This window comes from Clarias gariepinus, chromosome 8, assembly GCF_024256425.1.
Source record: "Clarias gariepinus isolate MV-2021 ecotype Netherlands chromosome 8, CGAR_prim_01v2, whole genome shotgun sequence".
Lineage (NCBI taxonomy): Eukaryota > Metazoa > Chordata > Actinopteri > Siluriformes > Clariidae > Clarias > Clarias gariepinus.
Genome location: NC_071107.1, coordinates 11,171,057 through 11,191,468, shown reverse-complemented (window position 1 = coordinate 11,191,468; position 20,412 = coordinate 11,171,057). Strand labels below are relative to the sequence as shown.

Genomic DNA, 20,412 nt, shown 5'->3' with positions numbered 1-20,412 from the left:
ATAACTTTTAATCTACCTGACATATCCAAAAACCCAAATGCACTGTTTGATGTCTGAAACCTCCCTGTTAACACACACCAGCAAGGCTTATAAGCATATATTTCTTAAACTCGTCATTGAACTGTGCTGCGTTGACTGGATTTTAAGGGTTTTTAATATCATAACTGATGTTGTTACATGCAGAGATGACTATTTTCATTTAGTGCAATGATGGTTCTGGGTCGATTATGATAGACAGCTGACTCCAGATGAATGCAGAGGAAAATGTAGCATTAGCTCTGTCTTTATTTGATTTTTTGTTGAATTTTTAAAGTAGCATCTAAATAAAAAGAAATTTTTTATTTTTATATAAGGAAAAATGTCTGTGGATCCAGAATTTTGGGCCACCCAAAAAGTCATTGGGCCACCCTAGAAGTCATTCAGGTTGTATTTAATTTTCTTATTATTATTACATTTCTGTTAATGTAAATGCATTTTGACCAAGTTGTTATTATTAGTATCCACAGAGAAACAATGACTTCATTAGTAATATCTGAGACAATCTACACAGCAAACTGTGCGTTCCCAAAGGGATTTACTGAAAAGGGGTTCTACGTACATTATGTGGACCACAAGTTTTTGGAGTGTTTCTGTGGGAATTTGTGCCCATTTATTCTATAAAGCATTTATGAGGTCAGGTACTGATGTTGGACGAGAAGCCCTGGCTCGCAATCTCCATTACAGTTCATTTCAAACAGAGGTCAGGGCTCTGTGCCGGCCAGTCAAGTGCTATGCTGAGAATAGTGTAGACGCAAAGTAACTAAACTTTCTAACAGTAAATCTTGTATATGACCAACAGTTTGTAGACACCTGATTATAGCACCCATGTGTTTTTTTTGGATGTGTGATTTTGCTTATTCACACACAAGAACATTAGTACAGTCAGGCTTGACTGATGTCAGGAAAGAAGGCTTGGGGTGGATTTGGTCTTCCAGTTTAACTCAAAGGTTGAGGTCAGGGCTCTGTTCAGGCCATTCGAGTTCTTTCCACAAAAACCCAGGCAACCATGGATCTCACTTTGTGCACAAAGCATTGTCATGCTATAACAGATTTGGGCCCCTTTGCTCCAATGAAGGGAAATCTTACGCCATGTCGTACAAAGTCATTGAATACAGTTGGGTGTATTCAACAGTTTGGGCAAGACCCACATGTGAATGGGATGGTCATATATCCAAGAGAAAAAAAACTACCCATATGGTGTATATGTTCCGTTTACCTAATACAAGAGGAAGTGAATGTGTGTCACACATCAGTATGCTACACATCAGTACGCTAAAGACAGACGCGCTCCGATGATGACGCACACGTGGGCGGGGTTTCCTGTCAATACAAAAGCTAGTCGGTGCCCTCGCGCGCACATCTTTTACTGATTCTTGGATTCGTGTAAGAATTTGGGAGGATAAAGAAAGCCGTAACGATGCGATTCTCATACAGCTTGATTTTATCAACACTTATGGTCGTGTACCTGCTGTCGGATAATGTACTCGGTAAGTGCGTATATATTGTTTTCTGTTTTGTTTGGTTGAGTTTTTAAGTTTTTGTATACACGAAAAAAAAAAAAAAACGAAAACTATCCAATCTAATTCGAATGAAAATGCTAGAAAGGTGATATAAATAGATAGGAGTGTAGGAATTGGGGCAGTACTTGAAAATGAAAGTCATGTGAAATGTTTGAGGTACAGAAAACCTCAAAAACAGAATACTAGACTAGGCTGTGTGTAGTGTTAATAATAATAATAATAATAATAATAATAATAACAATAATAATTTTAATAACTGTCATAAACAGCGTTACCGAATTCATTTTAATTTTACTTTACAAACATCTTCATTACACAGTTACTGCGTACCATTAGCACAAAGGAAGTCCTTAAGGTCATTACACTTTGACAACTTTGATCAGTAAACTTCTTTGATGCAAATGTATCAATTGACGGTTATGATAGTATCAATTATACCGATATTACCTTGTCCTGACATTTTATATCACATATTACACTGGATAAACTGAGTATTTGTCTTTACATGTAACATAGGGTGATGAAAGTGGTGTGTTTCCTTCTTAAATTACTTCCCACTTCTCTATGTTCTTGTCAATGCTCATGTTTGCCTTTTTAAATAATAATAATAATAATAATGATAATAATAAATAGTTTAAAAATATTTGTCACTATAATAGAAATTGTCAATATAACTATTACACATATATTCATATTTGTTCACGATACCATGACTCCAAAGTACTGTAACAAAAAACAACTAAACATTGACTGATATTGGTAAAATAATTGATGGTAAATAGGGGATTGTTGAACACTATTCTTCTTATTATTATTATTATTAATATTATTGCTGTGTTTGTTTTTAGGAGACGCAAAGATAGGCAGGTACACATGGTTGAAGTGCACACCAGGCAGCAAAAATGCAAACTGTGTCAAAAACCAGGGCCCGGTGATCAATCTGCCAGCACCTCAACGACTCCCTGCTAGAGCCACAAGAGACATGTGAGTAATCAGTTTCTTAAGGTTGGCGTTTTTTCCCCGGAAACTGGTAGCCTAGTTAACTGGCTGTTGCGTCACATACTGACAAGATCTTGTCAGCATAGGAAGTTGCGTAAAATATTAACACTAAAAAAGAATGATTTTACCCTGAGATTAAACAGTCAATAGTTTCCTGAACAAAGCATATAATGACCCATCACATTTATATGGAGATAAAGATGAGTGTTGCAAATGAACCACAGCATGTTACAGAACTTGCAGTCCATCATTGGTCAGTGGTTTAAAGGTGAGAACATTTTTCGTGTGTGAGGAGGCCACAGGGTTTTGTGTCACTGACAAAAAGAAAATGGAAGTGAGACTTTAGAGCTTTACAAATGCAAGAAGTTGTATTCTTGGCCTGGATAGTATCACTGTGGTACATTAGCCTGGAATCGTTAAACATTATAGGTTTGGAAACGTGGATGCTGTAAAGGCAGGAAGACGTAACCCATACAACCCAGCCCATTAGGCAACATCCTCCAGAGTGATTTCCACTTAACACTTAACAAGAACGTTTGCTAAAGATAGTTTGTTTCCATAGACATTTCTCCTTACTAGTTAATGAAAATTATTCAGCTTGAATGTCTTTTTGAAATTCTGACTCTTTTTGTAAAAATGAAAGACATAAAAAATGGTATGTGAACATACAGAGCAAATAGTTATCTGTGTATTATCTGATACTCCTTAGTAAAAGCTGTTTTAAATATGATAATTCAGTGTAAAAGTAACAAAATCTTTTAGTTTTAGTCATTAAAACAGTAAATGACTGTTAAGTTGTTCTTCCATAAAAGGCTCTGAGGTATTCTTGCGGATGTGAACAGATACAAATCTCTGTGGTTGATTCACGCAATCTGGCTTGTAATAAACAAGAAAATGTGAATTAAATTTTTGGAGTAAATTTTTTTTTTTTTTATATTAATTTCATATAATTGGGGTGGGATGTCACAGGGCATGTCACCTGTGTGCTGCCTTAAATATCCTTGCATCACTGTCCTCAAATATTCAGCCGTTTAACTGGCTTTTAAGAAAAACAAACTTTTTTGTTGGTCTTTCTGACCCAGGGTCCACATAGGGTTTAGTAAACAGACTAATGGATTAATAGAATGTATTATAACACTGCATTGAAAATTTTCTGAATTGAGTCCTGGTTCTCTGTATATGTGGCTGTATTAGAATGCTCAGTCATAATTTATACAATACATTTTCACTCTGGTTTCAGGGCAAGGTTTAATTGAACTGCATTTTTATCTGAAGACTTTTAACTATTTTTTAAGCACATCTATTTATATTGTCTTTAAGAGCTTTGTTGTTTTGAACAAGGCAAAGAAAGGATTTGTAAAGGAACATTCTTGGCTTCTTGGGGGGAAAAAGACAGGAAGGCTAACAGGATGTTGGCTAAGCCTGACTCTGTGCCTCTGTTTTGTTTTTTTTCTTTGCAGCCATCCTGTCGAAACCAGTGAAGAGACCGAGGAGTCTGGAGAAGGCTCTGGTGACTTCCTAAGCCGGGAAGTGCGTGAAATCAGTATGAAAGAGTGGCCACAGCAGAGCCTAACCGAGGAAGAAGGGAGTGGCATTGAATATGTAGATCCTGAGTTGGTGCAACCCAAGCTGTCTGCTAGGGATTTGCGTGAGGATAATATGATTGAATGAGCTGAAGTCTGCCAGTCTAATATCACTTAAGTCTTGTAGAGATTCTCAGGATAAGAAGCCCTAAAGTCCCTAAAATTTATTTTTTTTAAGTTTCTTAATATTTGATTCATTTGTACTGGACTACTTTATGGGATGTACTGCATGTTGAAACAGGAAGAGTGAGTTCAAATGATCAAGTACATTTTTTAAATGTTAATTCTTTTAAGCCCCTGAAGATCTTATTTCTATGAGAGTAAATGAATCATTTAAATAATATATAGTATTTTGTGCTTCACCATCTTGTAAAATATTTATGTATCACAGTAAATGCAGGTATAAACTGGAATTTAATTTTCTTGAATACAGATGTTTTTACCATTTTCTGCCACTTTTGTTTTTTTCTCTTTATAAATGCTGTTTGTTCTTGAGGTTTAGGAAACCAATCCTGTGCAATTGATCAAAGCTTTTCTCCTAATATTTTGTTGATTTGTAATGCATTATTATTATTATCCACTTGTCCACTTGCAAGTGCATGAAATCCTTTATCACAATATTAGTATTTACCTTTCATGACAGTTTATTCCAATGGGTTTTATTTTTCAATTAAAAAGTATAAGGAAAGGACTGCCTCTTATCCTCACTGGTAATTTAATGTCTTATATAAATACAGTATATAAGATATACTTGTATGTACAGTATATTAGTAAATCATGTTAATTTTTCACCATAGCCAACCTTATGACTAATGATTTTCTCATGAATAATGCACGCATGTGCACTTAGTTTCTGGTCTAGCAAAGTAATGAGTGGGTTGCTGTGTGCAGAAAAGCATTCGCTTTGGAAAGAATTCTTTGTTTTTTATATCAGTGACCCATTCTTTTTAGATAAAAAATTTTAAAGTCTGCACATTTATATTTGACCTTTTTTGTGCTGCTGGCAAAGACAATGCAACATTTAAGACAAGCATAATTTGTAGGTGACACAGATATCGCTAACTGGCTGTTCTTTTAGACTTCCTGTTTTGTTTTGTTTTTTTATTTTTTGTAAGAGCAGTGTTATCACACTTTCATGCTGAGTATCTTAAGTAAGCTTCCTCTGACAGTAATTTCACATGAAATACAGAAAAGTGTGTTGCTGTTTGAGTTTAAGTTTTAGCATGCAGCCCATTTTGCACAAAGGAGAAAATTATACCACAAAATTTCTTCTGGTATGATGAATGGACAGCTTTGATCAATGTTTAGCTGCGGTTTGTTATAAAAGATTCAGTAGTAACTGAAATCAACCATACACCAACCATAAAATCACTACATAACATTAAATCAACTTATCATTAAAAAATGATTCTCCTTCACCTTTAATAAGTCATCAATGAAAATGGATCATCTTAAAAAGCACAGCAGTAGGGATGACATGTTAGTGTGTGGTGCTTATAAGAGTGTATAAAATTAACAATGTTGCTGGTATTTTTAATACCTCAATGTCATTGCCAGCAGCAGTCTGTGGTAAAAAAAAGAAAAACTGACACATACTGTATGAAAGAATTGAAGACAGGAAGAAGAAGACAGGAATTGACACTAATTGTTTGACAAAAAAAGATGACCTATAGTGTTAACTGTACTAAAGAGGCCAGTCACTGATCAGAGAACAAACTGGCATAGAAATGTTTAACACATTTTAAACACATTTACAAGTGATAAATAATAATAATAATGTGTTCATTATTTTTATTATTTCATACCTTTTAATATTGTAAATTGTCTTCCACCTAACAAGTGATAGTGAATTTGATAACTATAATTGATGATAAGAGCAACGTTTACTGAATATACAAATCCGTGATTTTATGGGATTTGTTTCATAAAGAAAAAATATAAGGATTTCATTTCACAAAACCACCCAAAGGCTTTACTACAGTGTTTAGTGGTAACTATAAAGAGTTAAGCATAAAAAAATTATTCAGTAAGAGTTCTCTAGTGTTCATTATAAAAATAACATTAAAAATTATATTTAAAAAAAGTTTGCTAGAGTGAGTTTAGAATGGCTCATTAAACTGTACCTCAAAAAACAAAATGCGATCATGACCAAATTTAACTGTTATTATTTAACAGTTTATTTCCACCAACAATGTAGTGCACTTTAATAGGGAAAATGAAGCAATTTAAAGTTCAGCTCTAGACTGTTCACTAAGCGCCTATTTTTTGCTAGCTATACAGAGATAGATAACAAAGTCATCTGGATTTAAATGTTAATAAGAAAGATGTTTAGAGGGTATCTAAAACATGGGTATGTAAGTCATGATGAAAAAATAACGTTGCTGAGCCTAGATCAAACCAACTGTAGCAACTCCAGATCATAACACTGCCTCCAGAAGTGTGTACAGTGGCTGGTATGCATGATAGGTGCATCACTTCATGCACTTCCCTTCTTACCTTCACGTACCCATCACTTAATCTAAATTTATCAGACCACATAACCTTTTTCCATTCCTCCAAAGTCTTTAATCTTAATGTTGTTATTGTTGGTGGTCTTTCGGCTGCTACCGACAAGGGGTCGCAGCAGCGGAATACCCAGTCCGCACTACAACTTGGCACAGATTTTACGCCGGATGCCCTTCCTGACGCCACCCTCCCTTTTTTTTTATCCGGGCTTGGGACCGGCACTGCATCCAGTGGCTGGGGTTTGGACACTGGCTTGGAATCGAACCCGGGCCTTCCGCATCGCAGGCAAAACATGACTAGCCTTACTAACAGTTTTCTCATGGCCTGTATAACCTGTGAGTTCTCATCACATTGTGTGTGTTTGCATATGGAAATGTTCCTACTTTCACTATTAAACGTTACTTAATTTTTTTTACCATGCAATTTCAAATGTTTAAGTGATCTTCATTAATGAGTTTTTTCCAACCACATTTTTTCCACAAAGATGACGGTTCGGCACTAGCCTTTCGGCGGCATGGTGGTGTAGTGGTTAGCCCTGTTGCCTTGCACCTTTAGGGTCTGGGTTCAATTCCCACTTCAGGTCTGTGTGCTTGGTGGGTTTCTTCTGGGTATAATGGTTTTCTTCTATAGTCCAAAGACATGCATGTTAGGCTAAATGGTGTTCCCAAATTGTCCATATTGTGTGAATAACAATTGGGTGTCAAGCTGGCAAGATGTACCAGGTGGCATGTGGACAGACCAAAAAACAAACCAAAAAAATCCTTTCAGGGATTTATAGTGTGCTGAAGGACTCTTAACCCAGTTCAATTCATTTTTAAATTTCCTTGGTTGTTTTCTTTGCTTGGTGCAACATAACTATTTGACCTCTTTGAAATGGCGAGGTTTTTTGACCAGGCATTGTATAATCTAAAAAAGTCCTACTGAGTTCCAAAAGGCAAGATCAGACAGACTTTTGTTTTGAAATATCTCCAGTTTTTCATTCCCGAAGTTCCTGAGTTCACACACGGGAGCGCTAGTGCTGGTCCAACTAACCGAGCTCTTGCGTTGGGACTGGGAGAAGATAAAGCTCACCTGCTGAAATGGTAAGGGTTTTTTTAAGACATAGGTCCTTTAGTAATATTTATACACTTATAAAATTATTTGACGGTGCTATGAGTCAGACAGCAGGACAAAATAAAAAATCTCTGCGTTCTCTTTACCGACGGAAAAGTCACATAGCTGGTCAAAACAAGGCCATCCAAGGAAGTGCGGACTGGGTTGTGTTGCAAATATTCGTCTCCTACCTATATGCGTACACTATTTAGGGATTAAGCGCCTTACTGTCCGCGCGCGTTCGAGCGTGCACTCCGTGTTCATTAGTCCCTGATTTGGGATTGTGCCGCACTGAATGTGAATGTTTGATGTGAATGGGTGTGGATCTCAGCGGTCACGTTAGCGAGATATTTAACACGCAAAGTTGCGACATGTATCTCTAAATGTGTGTTGTTGTTTTTTCTAAAACAAGGAGCCATTCTTCTCAAAATTTCCAAATAGTGTATAATTCAGCTGGAGCATTGTCGCTAACAACAGTCAACTAGCTTAGCATAAACTGGAACAAGCAGTCAGTGCAGCAGAGTTAGCAGACCGGCTCGGCATTTTAGTTTTGTGTCATAAACGTGGCAAAAAAATCGCTCTCTCTTATTCATATATACAGTGTGTGTGTGTGTGTATATATATATATATATATATATATATATATATATATAAACTTTGCAGTTTGGAAAAATCCTGTAAGCTGTGTGGTTAGCTAGCTGTCAGAGGGTTCCTGTGACGGGAGTTCGTTGTCTGAACCTAAGTGACTTGCAATGAATGTTAACTTGAGATGATGTGAGACTGGCACTTCTTCCACAGGCAAGGTTGCCAGGTCTTCCTACAGAGAAGTACCTGAGGCAAAAAGTCCATATTACTCCATAGATAATGGCAAGATGCTAATGCTAATTTGCATTAGTGATATGGGCGGAAAAATCAATTCAGTTATGAATCGCGATTCTTTTGTGTGCCGATTCATGTATTAGCACATTAACTCTCATTCCGATTTTTAAAAGATTTATTGCATCTGAGTGTGCAGAGTCCACGAAACACGCTTGTTAAGTTGTGCGTGCCTGCAACTTTGGAAAAGGCGGTAAAACGTCACAGTAACTGTCCCATTTGGACACGACGCTTTTCTGATGAAGGAGAATGTGGGCGTGGCTATACTCGCGATAGTTTACTGTATAGACAGTGTGTGTGGAAGACAGAAACTGAAGGTAGACTGTTAAAACTAAACCTTCAAAGATGAATGGATAGATCAATACATGTTTATTCTTCTGCAGGAAGTTTAAAACCAGTTTATCTCATACATAAACCCATAGCGCTAATATAAAACAGTAATGCAAAGCGCCGATATGAGATAAAGCACTGCACACCCTCTGCTGCGGTCCGAGGTGAGGGTGTGTAAAATCCCTGATCTGGAAGCCCGGTATGACAGAGCAACTAGAGCCAGAGACCTTTTACATTCATTTATAACACAATAGTGTGCAAAATAAGATTAACTAACGACTGGTAGACAAAAGATTGTTGTTTGTATTCCATACAAATACAAGGAAATATACAGTTCAAACTGTCCACATGTTTAACGTAGTTGCTGAAAATTGACAAAAATATTGTATTGCTATGAATATTTAAGTCAAATTTTATGGAAATTTTAAATTGCTTATTTTTATAGACTTACAATGACTACAGTATAGAGATCTGAATCCTAACACGGACAGTAAATTCAGACCCCAGTTAGTAGTGTTTTGAGACTGGTGTATCGGCCGGTAAGGCTGATCAGAGGTTTTTTAACACACTTGTGTACCGACAGAAAAACATGTTTTTGTTGCAGCATTTAGAAACGTGTGCCCTCAGCATAGACTTGGTTATGTCATTTATGATTTATCATGGCTGGTCAAGCCGAAGAACACCCAATTCTGGTCACTGGCTGATCAACCAGTACATTATTAATGTAATAAATCATTTTCAAAATACATGTGACAATACATGGATCAGCACACAAAGAATTGCGATTCGGAATTTTATCAACTGCCCCTCTAATTTTTATTTATTATTTTACATATATATATATATATATATATATATATATATATATATATGTGTATGTGTGTGTGTATGTAACAGGTTTGGACATGTTTAGAGGAGAGATGGTGAATATATCGGTAGAAGGATGCTGAGGTTTAAACTGGCAGGAGGTCTAGAGGAAGACCAAAGAGGAGATTTATGGATGCAGTGAGAGAGGACATGAAGTTAGCTGGTGTGAGAGAAGAGGATGCAGAGGATAGGGTTACATGGAGGCAGATGATTTGCTGTGGCGACCCCTGAAAGGGAACAGCTGAAAGACAAAGAAGAAGATAATATATATATATATGTGTGTGTGTGTGTATATACACTACCGTTCAAAAGTTTTAGAACACTTTCTTACTCCATGATCGTTCCTGATTTTAATTTCTTTCTACTTTGTAAAGGAATGCTGAAGGCGTCCAAAAAATGCATTAATCTCCTTTGAACAGTTGATAGAGATGTTTCTGCTACTTATGCTCTGTAAAGACTTCATAACGCCTCTAATCTAAGGTGCTGTTAATTGGTCACTTTTCAGGCTGATAACTCTAAATTAACTTCTCGTCTGCGGCAGAGGTAGGTTTTGGTCTCGCCCTCCTGGGATGGTCTTCATGAGAGCCAGTTTCATTATGGTGCTTGATGGATTTTGCAAATGCACTTGATAATACTGTTCTTGCAAGAACTATTACAGAAAGGCTGACCTCTGTGTCTTAAAATAACAACCAACTGTTGTTTTTGTTGTTGTTACATAATTACCTAATTCCATATGTTATTTTATAGTTTTGAAATCCCCAGTATTGTTGCAGAATGTAGAAAATAAATCTCTAAACAAAAAAAAAAAGAAATTTGCATGTGTTCTAAAACTTTAAAAAATTTTATCTCAATACTTTGGTATATACACACACAGTTGGGCAAAAAATTATTTAGTCAGCCACCAATTGTGCAAGTTCTCCCATTTAAAAAGATGAGAGAGGCCTGTAATTTTCATCATATTGCAATGTTCTCTGTGTGTATGATAGCAATTTTGTATGATGTTACAATGTCACATGTTAGAAGTGACATCATGGGTAGTGGATTACACATCTAGAGAAGTTGCAGTGCAGTTTTGTCCCCTGCATGTAGAGATTGAGGTTGGTGTAGTGTGATTTGGAGTGAGTCCATGTAAGTCAAAATTTGATCAGATTAAAAAAAGAAACGGGACATTTTTATAAATTGCGACTCTTAAAAACTGTCTTTCCACTTTTAATAAAATAAGTATTTTAAAATTCTGAGTATCAGATGATACCTAATATTGATCTAATCATGACATCCTTTGCGTGTCTGTGTGAGTCATGGATTAATCTTTTGTGTAACAAGGTGAAATATCAGTTGGCATGTGGCTTAAAGATAAGATAAATCTACAGTTAAAGTGCATCATCAAGAAGAGGATGACTAAAAAACACATTTAAAAATAATTTTTTCAGTCTAATAGTCATTACTCATCCCTATTAGCCATCACCAGTCAACCATTTTTAGGGATTGGTGCATGCTGATTAGGATTACAGTATTAAGTTCAAGTGGTGTGTTTTAAAGAATTTAGACATACACTGCGTGGCCAAAAAAGTTATTTCATAAGGGTCAAATTATTGGGCTGCATTAAGCAAAGAAAACAACTAAAGAGTTAGGAAATTACTGGAACTGGGTTAAGTGGCTCAACACATTATCAAAATCTGGAAATGCTGAACCGTCGACGTTTTGAAAGAAATGTGGTTGGATAAAAAAATTATTGAATACATGAATTTAGGTCACTTAATAACTGTATAAAGTTATTGGTAAAAAAAGAAACAAACAGTTAAAACCAAAGCTATATGTAATAGTGAAAGTAAGAACATTTCCATATGCACACAGTATGATTAGAACTTGTGACTAAACAGCTGTGTGACAATAATAAAACCTGTTACTGAGACTCAACAGAAAAAGCTTCAGTTTACTAGGAAGGATAAAGATTGGACTTTGGAGGAATGAAAAATGCTCATGAAGTCTGTTGACTTCTGTTTGACCCTGTTTCAGAGTGTTGAGTGCATCAGGGTAAGAAGGGAAATGCATGAAGCGATGCACCCATCATGCATACAAGCCTCTGGAGGCAGTGTTATGATCTGGAGTTACTTTTTTTTCAGATGATCAGGTATAGACTACGCAATGTTATGTGGCAATAAAATTAAGTCAACCGATGACCTGAATGACCAGGTTATCACATCTAGTTTTTCCTAGTAACAAGTTTTTCTTATCTGATGACACAGCCATATTCGATATTTCCAAGTATGAACTTGACACCACATTGTGTGCTGTAATCAAAGCTAAACGTGATTGAATTAAGTCTTATTTTTGGCCAGGCAGTGTATAACAGAATTTTATTAAAGAGGAAAAACTGTCTGACAGTTATAAAGTCCCAGTAACAAGCATTTTAGATTTAAAAAACCATAACCTTAAGACAAAATACTGAATGAGTTCATGACATTTTAGTCTTGAAGATTTTAACATGCTGTTTGTGTAAACAGTGAAGTGAAGGTCTCATTGTGTGTGTGTGTGTGTGTGTGTGTGTGTGTGTGTGTGTGTGCATATGTGTGTAATGTGTTCTCAGCTCTGCTCAGACTAATAATAGAATGTGATTGTTTTTTCCCCTCGTAAAGAGTTTCCTCGGTGGTCTGTTTGGTCCCGTATGTGACATTGATGTCATACTCAATGATGCAGAGAGCAGAAAAACAGCAGAACTGAAGACAGAAGATGGGAAAGTGGAGAAACATTATTTATTTTATGATGGAGAGTCGGTTTCTGGAAAGGTGAGTTATCATCACTTATTCTCACTTGATGTTTATGTTTTTCTCTGCTTGGTGTTGTGTGTACATCTGACAGGCTCATTGGTAATTGTTCGGTGACCTTAGCCTTTCTAAAATATCTAGACATTAAAAATTATGTCTACCTAATCCTGCATGTGTACTGTATGGTCAAAAATGTGGTCATCCTTACCAACATGTCTATGATGATAACAGAAAAAAACACAATTTTTTACCCCAAAAGAAACAGGCCAATTTCTGAAAGGACAAATTATATATATTTTAAGCCTATCTTACAACTATCTCTGGCTAAAGTAATCATAAGTGTTTGCGATTTGAATATTTTTTTTAACGTTTCAGCAACTTTCATTATAAGCAAGTTCTCTCAGTACAGAGAAACATTAAAATCCTTGTCTGTGGTTAGTATACATAGCCTATAAAATGTGTACGATTAAGGTAGAATGGTGGAAATTAGGTAAAATGTGCCAGCATCACACTTCCTATGGTGATGTGGGAGACTAAAGGAGGCTAAATAGCTTCCAAAAATCACATGGCATCGGTACTGCCTGTGGTCACCGGATTTGTAACAGGCAGCAAAAAACAAAAATGCCTGGTAAATCAGTCAGAACTAACAGTGCTTATGCAAGCAAATCAATGGTATCACATGATCACTTAGTCTAGATTGCTAAAAGAAAATTCTGCCTGGATATGTCACCATTTAAATCTTTTTGCATGTAGGCTGTAGTTTATAATGTTATTAATGTAGAAGTTATGTATTTTGTGCTGTTATTTGGGCAGAAAATTTAAAGGTAAAGTACTTAGTAAAATGTTTTCTTGTTGCTTGTTTTACATTAGTGGAATTCATTAAACTAGTGAGTACTGTATATTTAATACACAATTAGTTGACTTGAAGGGATGTTCAAGTCAAACTGGAACTTGTTCTTTCCTTCCCTCATGAATGTAGGCATAAAACTGATTGACATTTACAGAAGACTTAAAGCGCAGTATGATAATGAGACTCTTAGACGCAGTAAAACATTTTAAAGGCCGTATGTCAATGAATGACAATCCCAGCTGAGGTGGCTTGGAACCCCCTGCATCTGTTCTGTGAACATTCAGCGAGTGGATTTCATGAGAATGGATCATGAGCATGCATGCGCTAAATCAGTGGATAACTTGTCACCAGGTCGTGAAAGAGACGTATCTGTCTGGGGGAAGTGTACACACAATCATTTACAAACACCACGTACACCTTATAAGAACTTTGCTGGGAGTCATGCCCCACATGCCCCGTACAGTCCTAATTTCATGGCAAGCCATTTACAAATGTTTGGGTCATTTAAGGAGGTCCTGAGAGGCCAGTGCTTTGGACATGAAGCAGGCAGTCTGGTCAAGGCTCCGGCGTACTGAACCATGATCTTTTTTACCTTGATGGTATCCAAGCACTAGTAAAACACTGGGATAAGTACCTTAGTGTAACAGGTAATTATATGGAGAAATCAAGGTAGTCTCAGTATGTTGTTATTTTGCACAATCAAAGTTTGACTTGATAGCCCCTTTTATTTCTCAGTTGGTGAAGATAAATAAATGAGTGCATCTTTATTATAATTTTTGTTTCCCCACAAGGTAAACATCAATGTTAAACAAACTGGAAAGCGACTTGAACATCAGGGGATTCGGATAGAGTTTGTCGGACAGATCGGTGAGTCATCTCAGCATGGATTTATGGAGTGTACAGTAGAATAATGTTAAACATGATCAGTTATTGCTGTTATGCTGAATGTGTCTGTGCTGTAATTTGTACTGCAAAAGGCTTAGGAAAGCATATGATTGTCACATGCATGGAGAGAGAGTGAGGTAGGGGGAGCAAAAGCAAGTGCTGCCCTTTTTCATGTTAAACTAGCACACAGCAGCCTGTTTAGAAATCATGGTCTAATTGCTCATTTGTTTCTCAATAATGGTCAGGTCTCAAAAGAGATTTAGTGATGTTTTAAGCAGCATTGACATGCAGAACTGGTGACAGTGATGTCATTGAAGGAGTTCCTGATCATCTTTTTCATACCTTTATTATTATTATTATTATTATTATTATTATTATTATTATTAAATACCTTTTTATTTGATTCTGTTTGTCATGTAGAACTGTTCAGTGATAAAAGCAACACACACGAGTTTGTGAACCTGGTAAAGGAGCTTGCTCTTCCAGGAGAGCTAACCCAGAATCGCAGTTATGACTTCGAGTTCATGCAAGTGGAGAAGCCATATGAGTCCTATGTTGGGGCTAATGTGCGACTGAGGTCAGTCTTATTTTAAGGCTATGACTTATACGTTTTGCTAAAGTAAATATCATACTGGCACTACCAGTCAAAAGTTTGGACACACCTTCTAATTCCACGGTTGTACCTACTTTCAATTTCTTTCTATTGAAGGCATCCAAAATGTGTCATAATCTCCCTTGAACAGTTGATATTGAGATGTCAGAACATCTGACCTTTGTGTCTTAAAAAAAAAAAAACACTGACTGTTATTTTTTTTAACTAATGCCATATTATTTCATAGTTTTGAAATTTCCAGTATTGTAAGTATCTAGAACGTAGAAAATAAATCACAAAAAAACATTGGAATTGGATGGTGTGCCCAAATTTTTGCCTGGTACTTTATTACAGTTAATTATGGTAATGTTTTGACCACAATGGGTGCATGCTGGGAAAATAGGGAAGACATGTCTGTTGCTCTAAAATACTTAAGTGCAAAAGCATGTTGATTGTAAAAATATTTTAGTGATTGAAAAAATGTTCTAATATTCCTTTGTGAGTTTTATACTTTTTTTTTAGGGATGCACCGAAATTTCGGCCGCCGAAAATTTTCGGCCGAAATAGCATTATCGGTTTCGGCCGAAACGTAAGAAAGCGCCGAAAATAAAAGCCGAAATTTTCGCCACGCCTCTCCCATCCTCCTGTCTCGTTCGCGCTGTCATTACGCATCAAACACGGAGTATGTCGGCGGTTTGGAAGCACTTCAAAGTTTCAGATGAGGACAGCAAAGTTGCAATATGCAACATTTTTTTAATACAAACAAAAAGAAAATATTTTAAACGTTTTTTAATGAAGCCATTTTCGGTATCGGTTTTCGGGCAAGTGCATCCAAAAATTTCGGTTTCGTTTTCGGCCCAGAATTTTCATTTCGGTGCATCCCTACTTTTTTTTAATTGGGTCAATATCTAATGAAGATCCTGCATGTGTCGTCGTGTTAGTTTTGGTAACATATACATTTATGGCATTAATCGCCAAAGAGGGGATACAAGTATTGTTTTATTTAGAATGTGTAGACTTTTGGATTACATGAGTAAAAAGGTACATTAGGTCTTTAATCTTCTTTGGACCCCCAGTGACTGAGCTGTTCTCAACTGTAGAGGAAGTTTATGTCTACTCAGGTGTCTTATTCTTTCCCTTTCTTTCTTTCTTTCTTTCGTTAACTGATGTAAGGACTTTTTCCCCTCAATCATTCACTTTGAGGGATTTAAATAAGAGAGGCTAATAATGTCTTACCAGAAACGAGATTATATACTGTACATACTAAAACATTTAAATGTGATTTTTTTTTTTTTTTTTTTTTTTTTTTTTACAGGTACTTCCTCAAAGTAACCATTGTGAGGAGGCTTTCTGATTTGGTCAAGGAGTATGATCTCATTGTCCATCAGCTTGCCACCTACCCAGATGTCAACAATTCCATCAAGATGGAGGTGGGCATTGAGGACTGCCTCCACATAGAGTTTGAGTACAACAAGTCCAAGTAAGTGATGTTATACTAAAGACTTTACTAAAGGCTTAAATACTAAGCGATTTGGACGCATTGCAAAAGTTTTTTTATTTTTTATTTTTTTTAAATATGACAAATTCTGAACTACTTATTTTCCCAACAGATATCACCTAAAAGATGTAATTGTGGGGAAAATCTATTTTCTACTGGTCCGAATCAAAATCCAACACATGGAGCTTCAGCTAATCAAGAAAGAAATGACCGGAATTGGTGAGATCTGATGCAGATTTACCATCTTTCGGGATAGCAGTTTTAAAATATTCTCACCCTATCTATTTCTTGCTAAATAGTCTGGCATTGTGAAATTTCATCAAGTCATATGACATTCCTCTGACAGGGCCAAGCACAACTACAGAGACAGAAACTGTGGCTAAGTATGAAATCATGGATGGAGCACCAGTGAAAGGTAAGCTTGACTTCAGTGTTTTAAAGATATTATTGGTTTGTGAAAATCTTTTTTTTTATTATTAATTCTAAAACACAAATAATACTCAATTATTTTACTATGAATTTTAGTTGCATTAATAGAAAAAGGTAGTATCTTATTTCGACAGTCATTATGTATACTTTCTATATTTTCTCTGCAGTGATTTTTTTTTTTAACCTAAATTATTAAAGTTTTTAATGATTATTTTTTAAATGTACATGATTAGAGTAATGATGCAGAAAGCAAATATTGTGTTGTTTGGTTTTGTTGTTTGGGTGACGTACCTATGAATTGCTGGTAATTTGCTAGGTGAGTCCATTCCCATACGTCTCTTCTTGGCTGGCTATGACCTCACAGCTACAATGAGAGACGTAAACAAGAAGTTCTCTGTGAGGTACTTCCTTAATCTGGTGCTGGTTGATGAAGAGGACAGGAGATACTTTAAACAGCAGGTAAAACATCTTAGTAGTTGTGTTTGTAAAAGGGTTTTCAGTCATCTAAGTCATTTTCATAATCTAGTGCACTGGTTCTCAACTTAGATCCTGGTGGTCCACCTGCACTGCACATTTTAGTGTTGTCTCTGTTATATCACACCGAAATCAATTGAGAAAAGCTGTTAATTAGCTGATTAGTTGAATCAGGTGTGCTTAGAGGTAGGGAAACATGTGCAGGGCAGGTGGTCCTCCAGGACAAAAGCTAATTTTAATAAACCAGGACACTTGTTCCTGATTTATAATCCTTATATATTAGAATATATTAAAAGATCATGTATATCTATTTATTTTTCAAAATCAGGAGATTGTTTTGTGGCGGAAAGCCCCTGAAAAGCTCAGGAAGCGCAACTTTCACCAGCGGTACGAGTCCCCGGAGTCACGACCGAGCCTCTCTGCCGAACAGCCTGAAATGTGAGCAAGCAACAAGCCATGGACACATTTTCCGCAGTGGCCAATCACAGGAGAGGAGAGCAAATCCCACCAAAACATCTCCACCTCCACTCCTGGCAGCTTGCGGTGATTGGCCGTGTCTGTGCCTGCCTTCGCTGTGTCCACTCCGCCGTCCACAGCAAACAGTTTGTTAGCATTTAAGGACTTCTTCTACACTATAGAAAGCACTGGAACAGAAGCTACTATGTAAAATCTTGGGCCTTGCAGCCTACACTAGAAGATTTTTAAAGCACTTGCTAATTTTTGAAGCTCCAGATAGAGCGATGCCATCGGATATATATATATATATATATATCCGATATATATATATATATATATATATATATATATCGATATATATATATAAAATACACTTTTACTTGACGACACTTTAAAGAGGATACCACTGCATGCTGGCTGGTTGAAATTAAGCTGTTTATTGAAGGTCAATGTTGGCCGTGGGGTCATTGTTCAGCCGTCAAGAAATGAAATATGTTCTGAGTGTACCCAGGCCACAGTGCCATACCAATTTTTGCAATCACATCAATATGTAAAAAAAAAAATCTATTTAACTTTATTTAGCATCTAATCCTTAGATTGTTAATGCAATAGATAAAGTCCCCCTATTATTATTATTATTATTATTATTATTATTATTGCTTTTTGAAAAAAAAATGTCACCTTTTTTTTCATGAGGCTTTGGATTTAAAACTTTTTTGAAATGAGTTTTCTTTTAGGATGGAATTATGACATGTACAGAAGATTCTGTTCAGAGTTAGCCACAGTGAAATATTTTTAGTTTTTGTTTCTTCAATTGTTAGTTACTCGATCGCATAGTTGGCCTTTATGCAGTCTGCACTACTTTTCATTTTAAAGTATTAACGCTTTCCCTTTTTTCAACACCACATGCAGCCATTTTATTCATATGTTTAAATATACCAGTAACCCTGAGCTTATGAAGAAATAAGTCATGTTCTTTGCATGACCTGTTCAAGGTTCTGGTTAACAAAGTGTTTATCAGATTTTCATTCTGTTGCTATTGTGCCGGTTTTCTTCAGGACGGTGAGAAAATACATTCCTTTGGATGTTGATTTACCAGCGTATGAGCCTTTATGGTTATGATATAAACAATACTGACATTTATAACTTATAAACAGTACTACAGAAATGGAATTTACACCTAAAATGGCTGCTGCAGTAATGCATTATGAATATAAGAAATGGAGGGAAGCAGGTGAAAATTTACTTGTTAGTGGACCTTGAAAGAAATGTACATATCCAGCCTCAATATGTTTATCTGTCAAATAAAAATGCAAGTTTATACTGATAAACAAATCTGTCTCTATTTTGACATTTTGCACACAACTACACCATCAACCCTATGGGATTTACACTTACTTACTGAGTCACTCATAGTCTATACCGCTTTATTCTGCATTCAGGGTCGCAGGGACCTGGAGCCTATCCCAGGAGGCTTAGGGCACGACGCAGGGTAGATAGAACATGATTATGGACCATAAACATTTCTCGCTTTCCACTTTATTAGGAACACCCGTCAACTGTTACCTTTTGGTTATGATTATGCAGTCAAATAGCAACTGCCAAATACATAAAATGTATGGCTTTAGGTAAAAAGGTATTCAGATTGGTGAAATTGACTCTCCACTGTTTCCATGCATACGTGAAATAGGACACATAAAATGCTTTTTGAAGATATGAAATTAGTTTGACTTCTTTAGTTTTTAACCTAGAAACCCAGTGTAAGGATCTATCCTACTGTATGATGAAAACTTTAAAGCACTTTTGAAAGTCGCTCTGGATAAAAGTGTCAGCCAAAAACCTAAATGTAAATCCAAAACGTACATGCAGAGGTGCCCAAAAAATGTAGACACACTTCGACAATTATCTTTTTAAAACTTGACTACCCTAAAGATGTCAATAGTTACGTAAGTGCGTAAAAATCATGTGATCACCATCTTTTACATTGCTGTCCTTATAGAACTTTGAATAATGTTTGGAGCCACTTCACAACTCCTCCTATCTTTCTGTTCTCTTTTTATTTAACTCTGTCAGCTAGGGTTTAAATATTATAATGACTTCTAATCAAATGACTACGCCGGTCTTTTAGAAGCATTCTTGAAATATTTGCATATTAAAATGAAACTTTAATCCAGTTTTGGGCTTAATTTGGGGGTACATTTTACGTAAGGAAATACAAAAGCATGGTTTTTCTCAATAGAGTAAATGGTAGTTCAGGCCAGTAAATTTCTCATGTAATATATCTGCTAGTTGCAAATCCTGTGCATTAAACAATGACTGATTATCTACACCACTGGGTAACAGTAGAAAATCTCCTTATTTTGATCCATAATTTTAGTGATAGGACTCTGATTTAGTGATAACAGTTAAACATCATGCTTGAACAAATAACTTTATTAAAATCACAAAATTTGTAAAGAAAAATCTTCACTACACACATTTGGGTTTCAAATGTCTTGTTGTTTTGACACTTTGTCATGTGACAGTTGCATTTGCAGACTTGTTATGGTTCACTAGCTTCAAAGAATGGGCTGGATGCCCTTCCTGATGCAACCCTCCCATTTTATCGGAGCTTGGGACTGGCACTGCATCCAGTGACTGGGGTTTGGACAC

General features: G+C 36.2%; 2 protein-coding genes across 2 annotated transcripts; both read left to right on the top strand.

The window, feature by feature from the left end:
* Positions 1-1,367: 1,367 nt before the first annotated feature.
* Positions 1,368-5,112, top strand: srgn (serglycin). Its single transcript, XM_053503071.1, has 3 exons — positions 1,368-1,526; positions 2,408-2,543; positions 4,019-5,112. The coding sequence occupies exons 1-3, from the start codon at positions 1,457-1,459 to the stop codon at positions 4,227-4,229; spliced, it is 417 nt and encodes a 138-aa protein (XP_053359046.1). The 5' UTR covers positions 1,368-1,456; the 3' UTR covers positions 4,230-5,112.
* Positions 5,113-7,630: 2,518 nt separating this feature from the next.
* vps26a (VPS26, retromer complex component A) lies at positions 7,631-18,070 on the top strand. Its single transcript, XM_053503064.1, has 9 exons — positions 7,631-7,728; positions 12,448-12,597; positions 14,218-14,293; positions 14,732-14,888; positions 16,219-16,383; positions 16,514-16,620; positions 16,748-16,816; positions 17,147-17,289; positions 17,633-18,070. Exons 1-9 carry the CDS (start codon positions 7,726-7,728, stop codon positions 17,744-17,746), a joined length of 984 nt encoding a protein of 327 aa, XP_053359039.1. The 5' UTR covers positions 7,631-7,725; the 3' UTR covers positions 17,747-18,070.
* Positions 18,071-20,412: the final 2,342 nt, after the last annotated feature.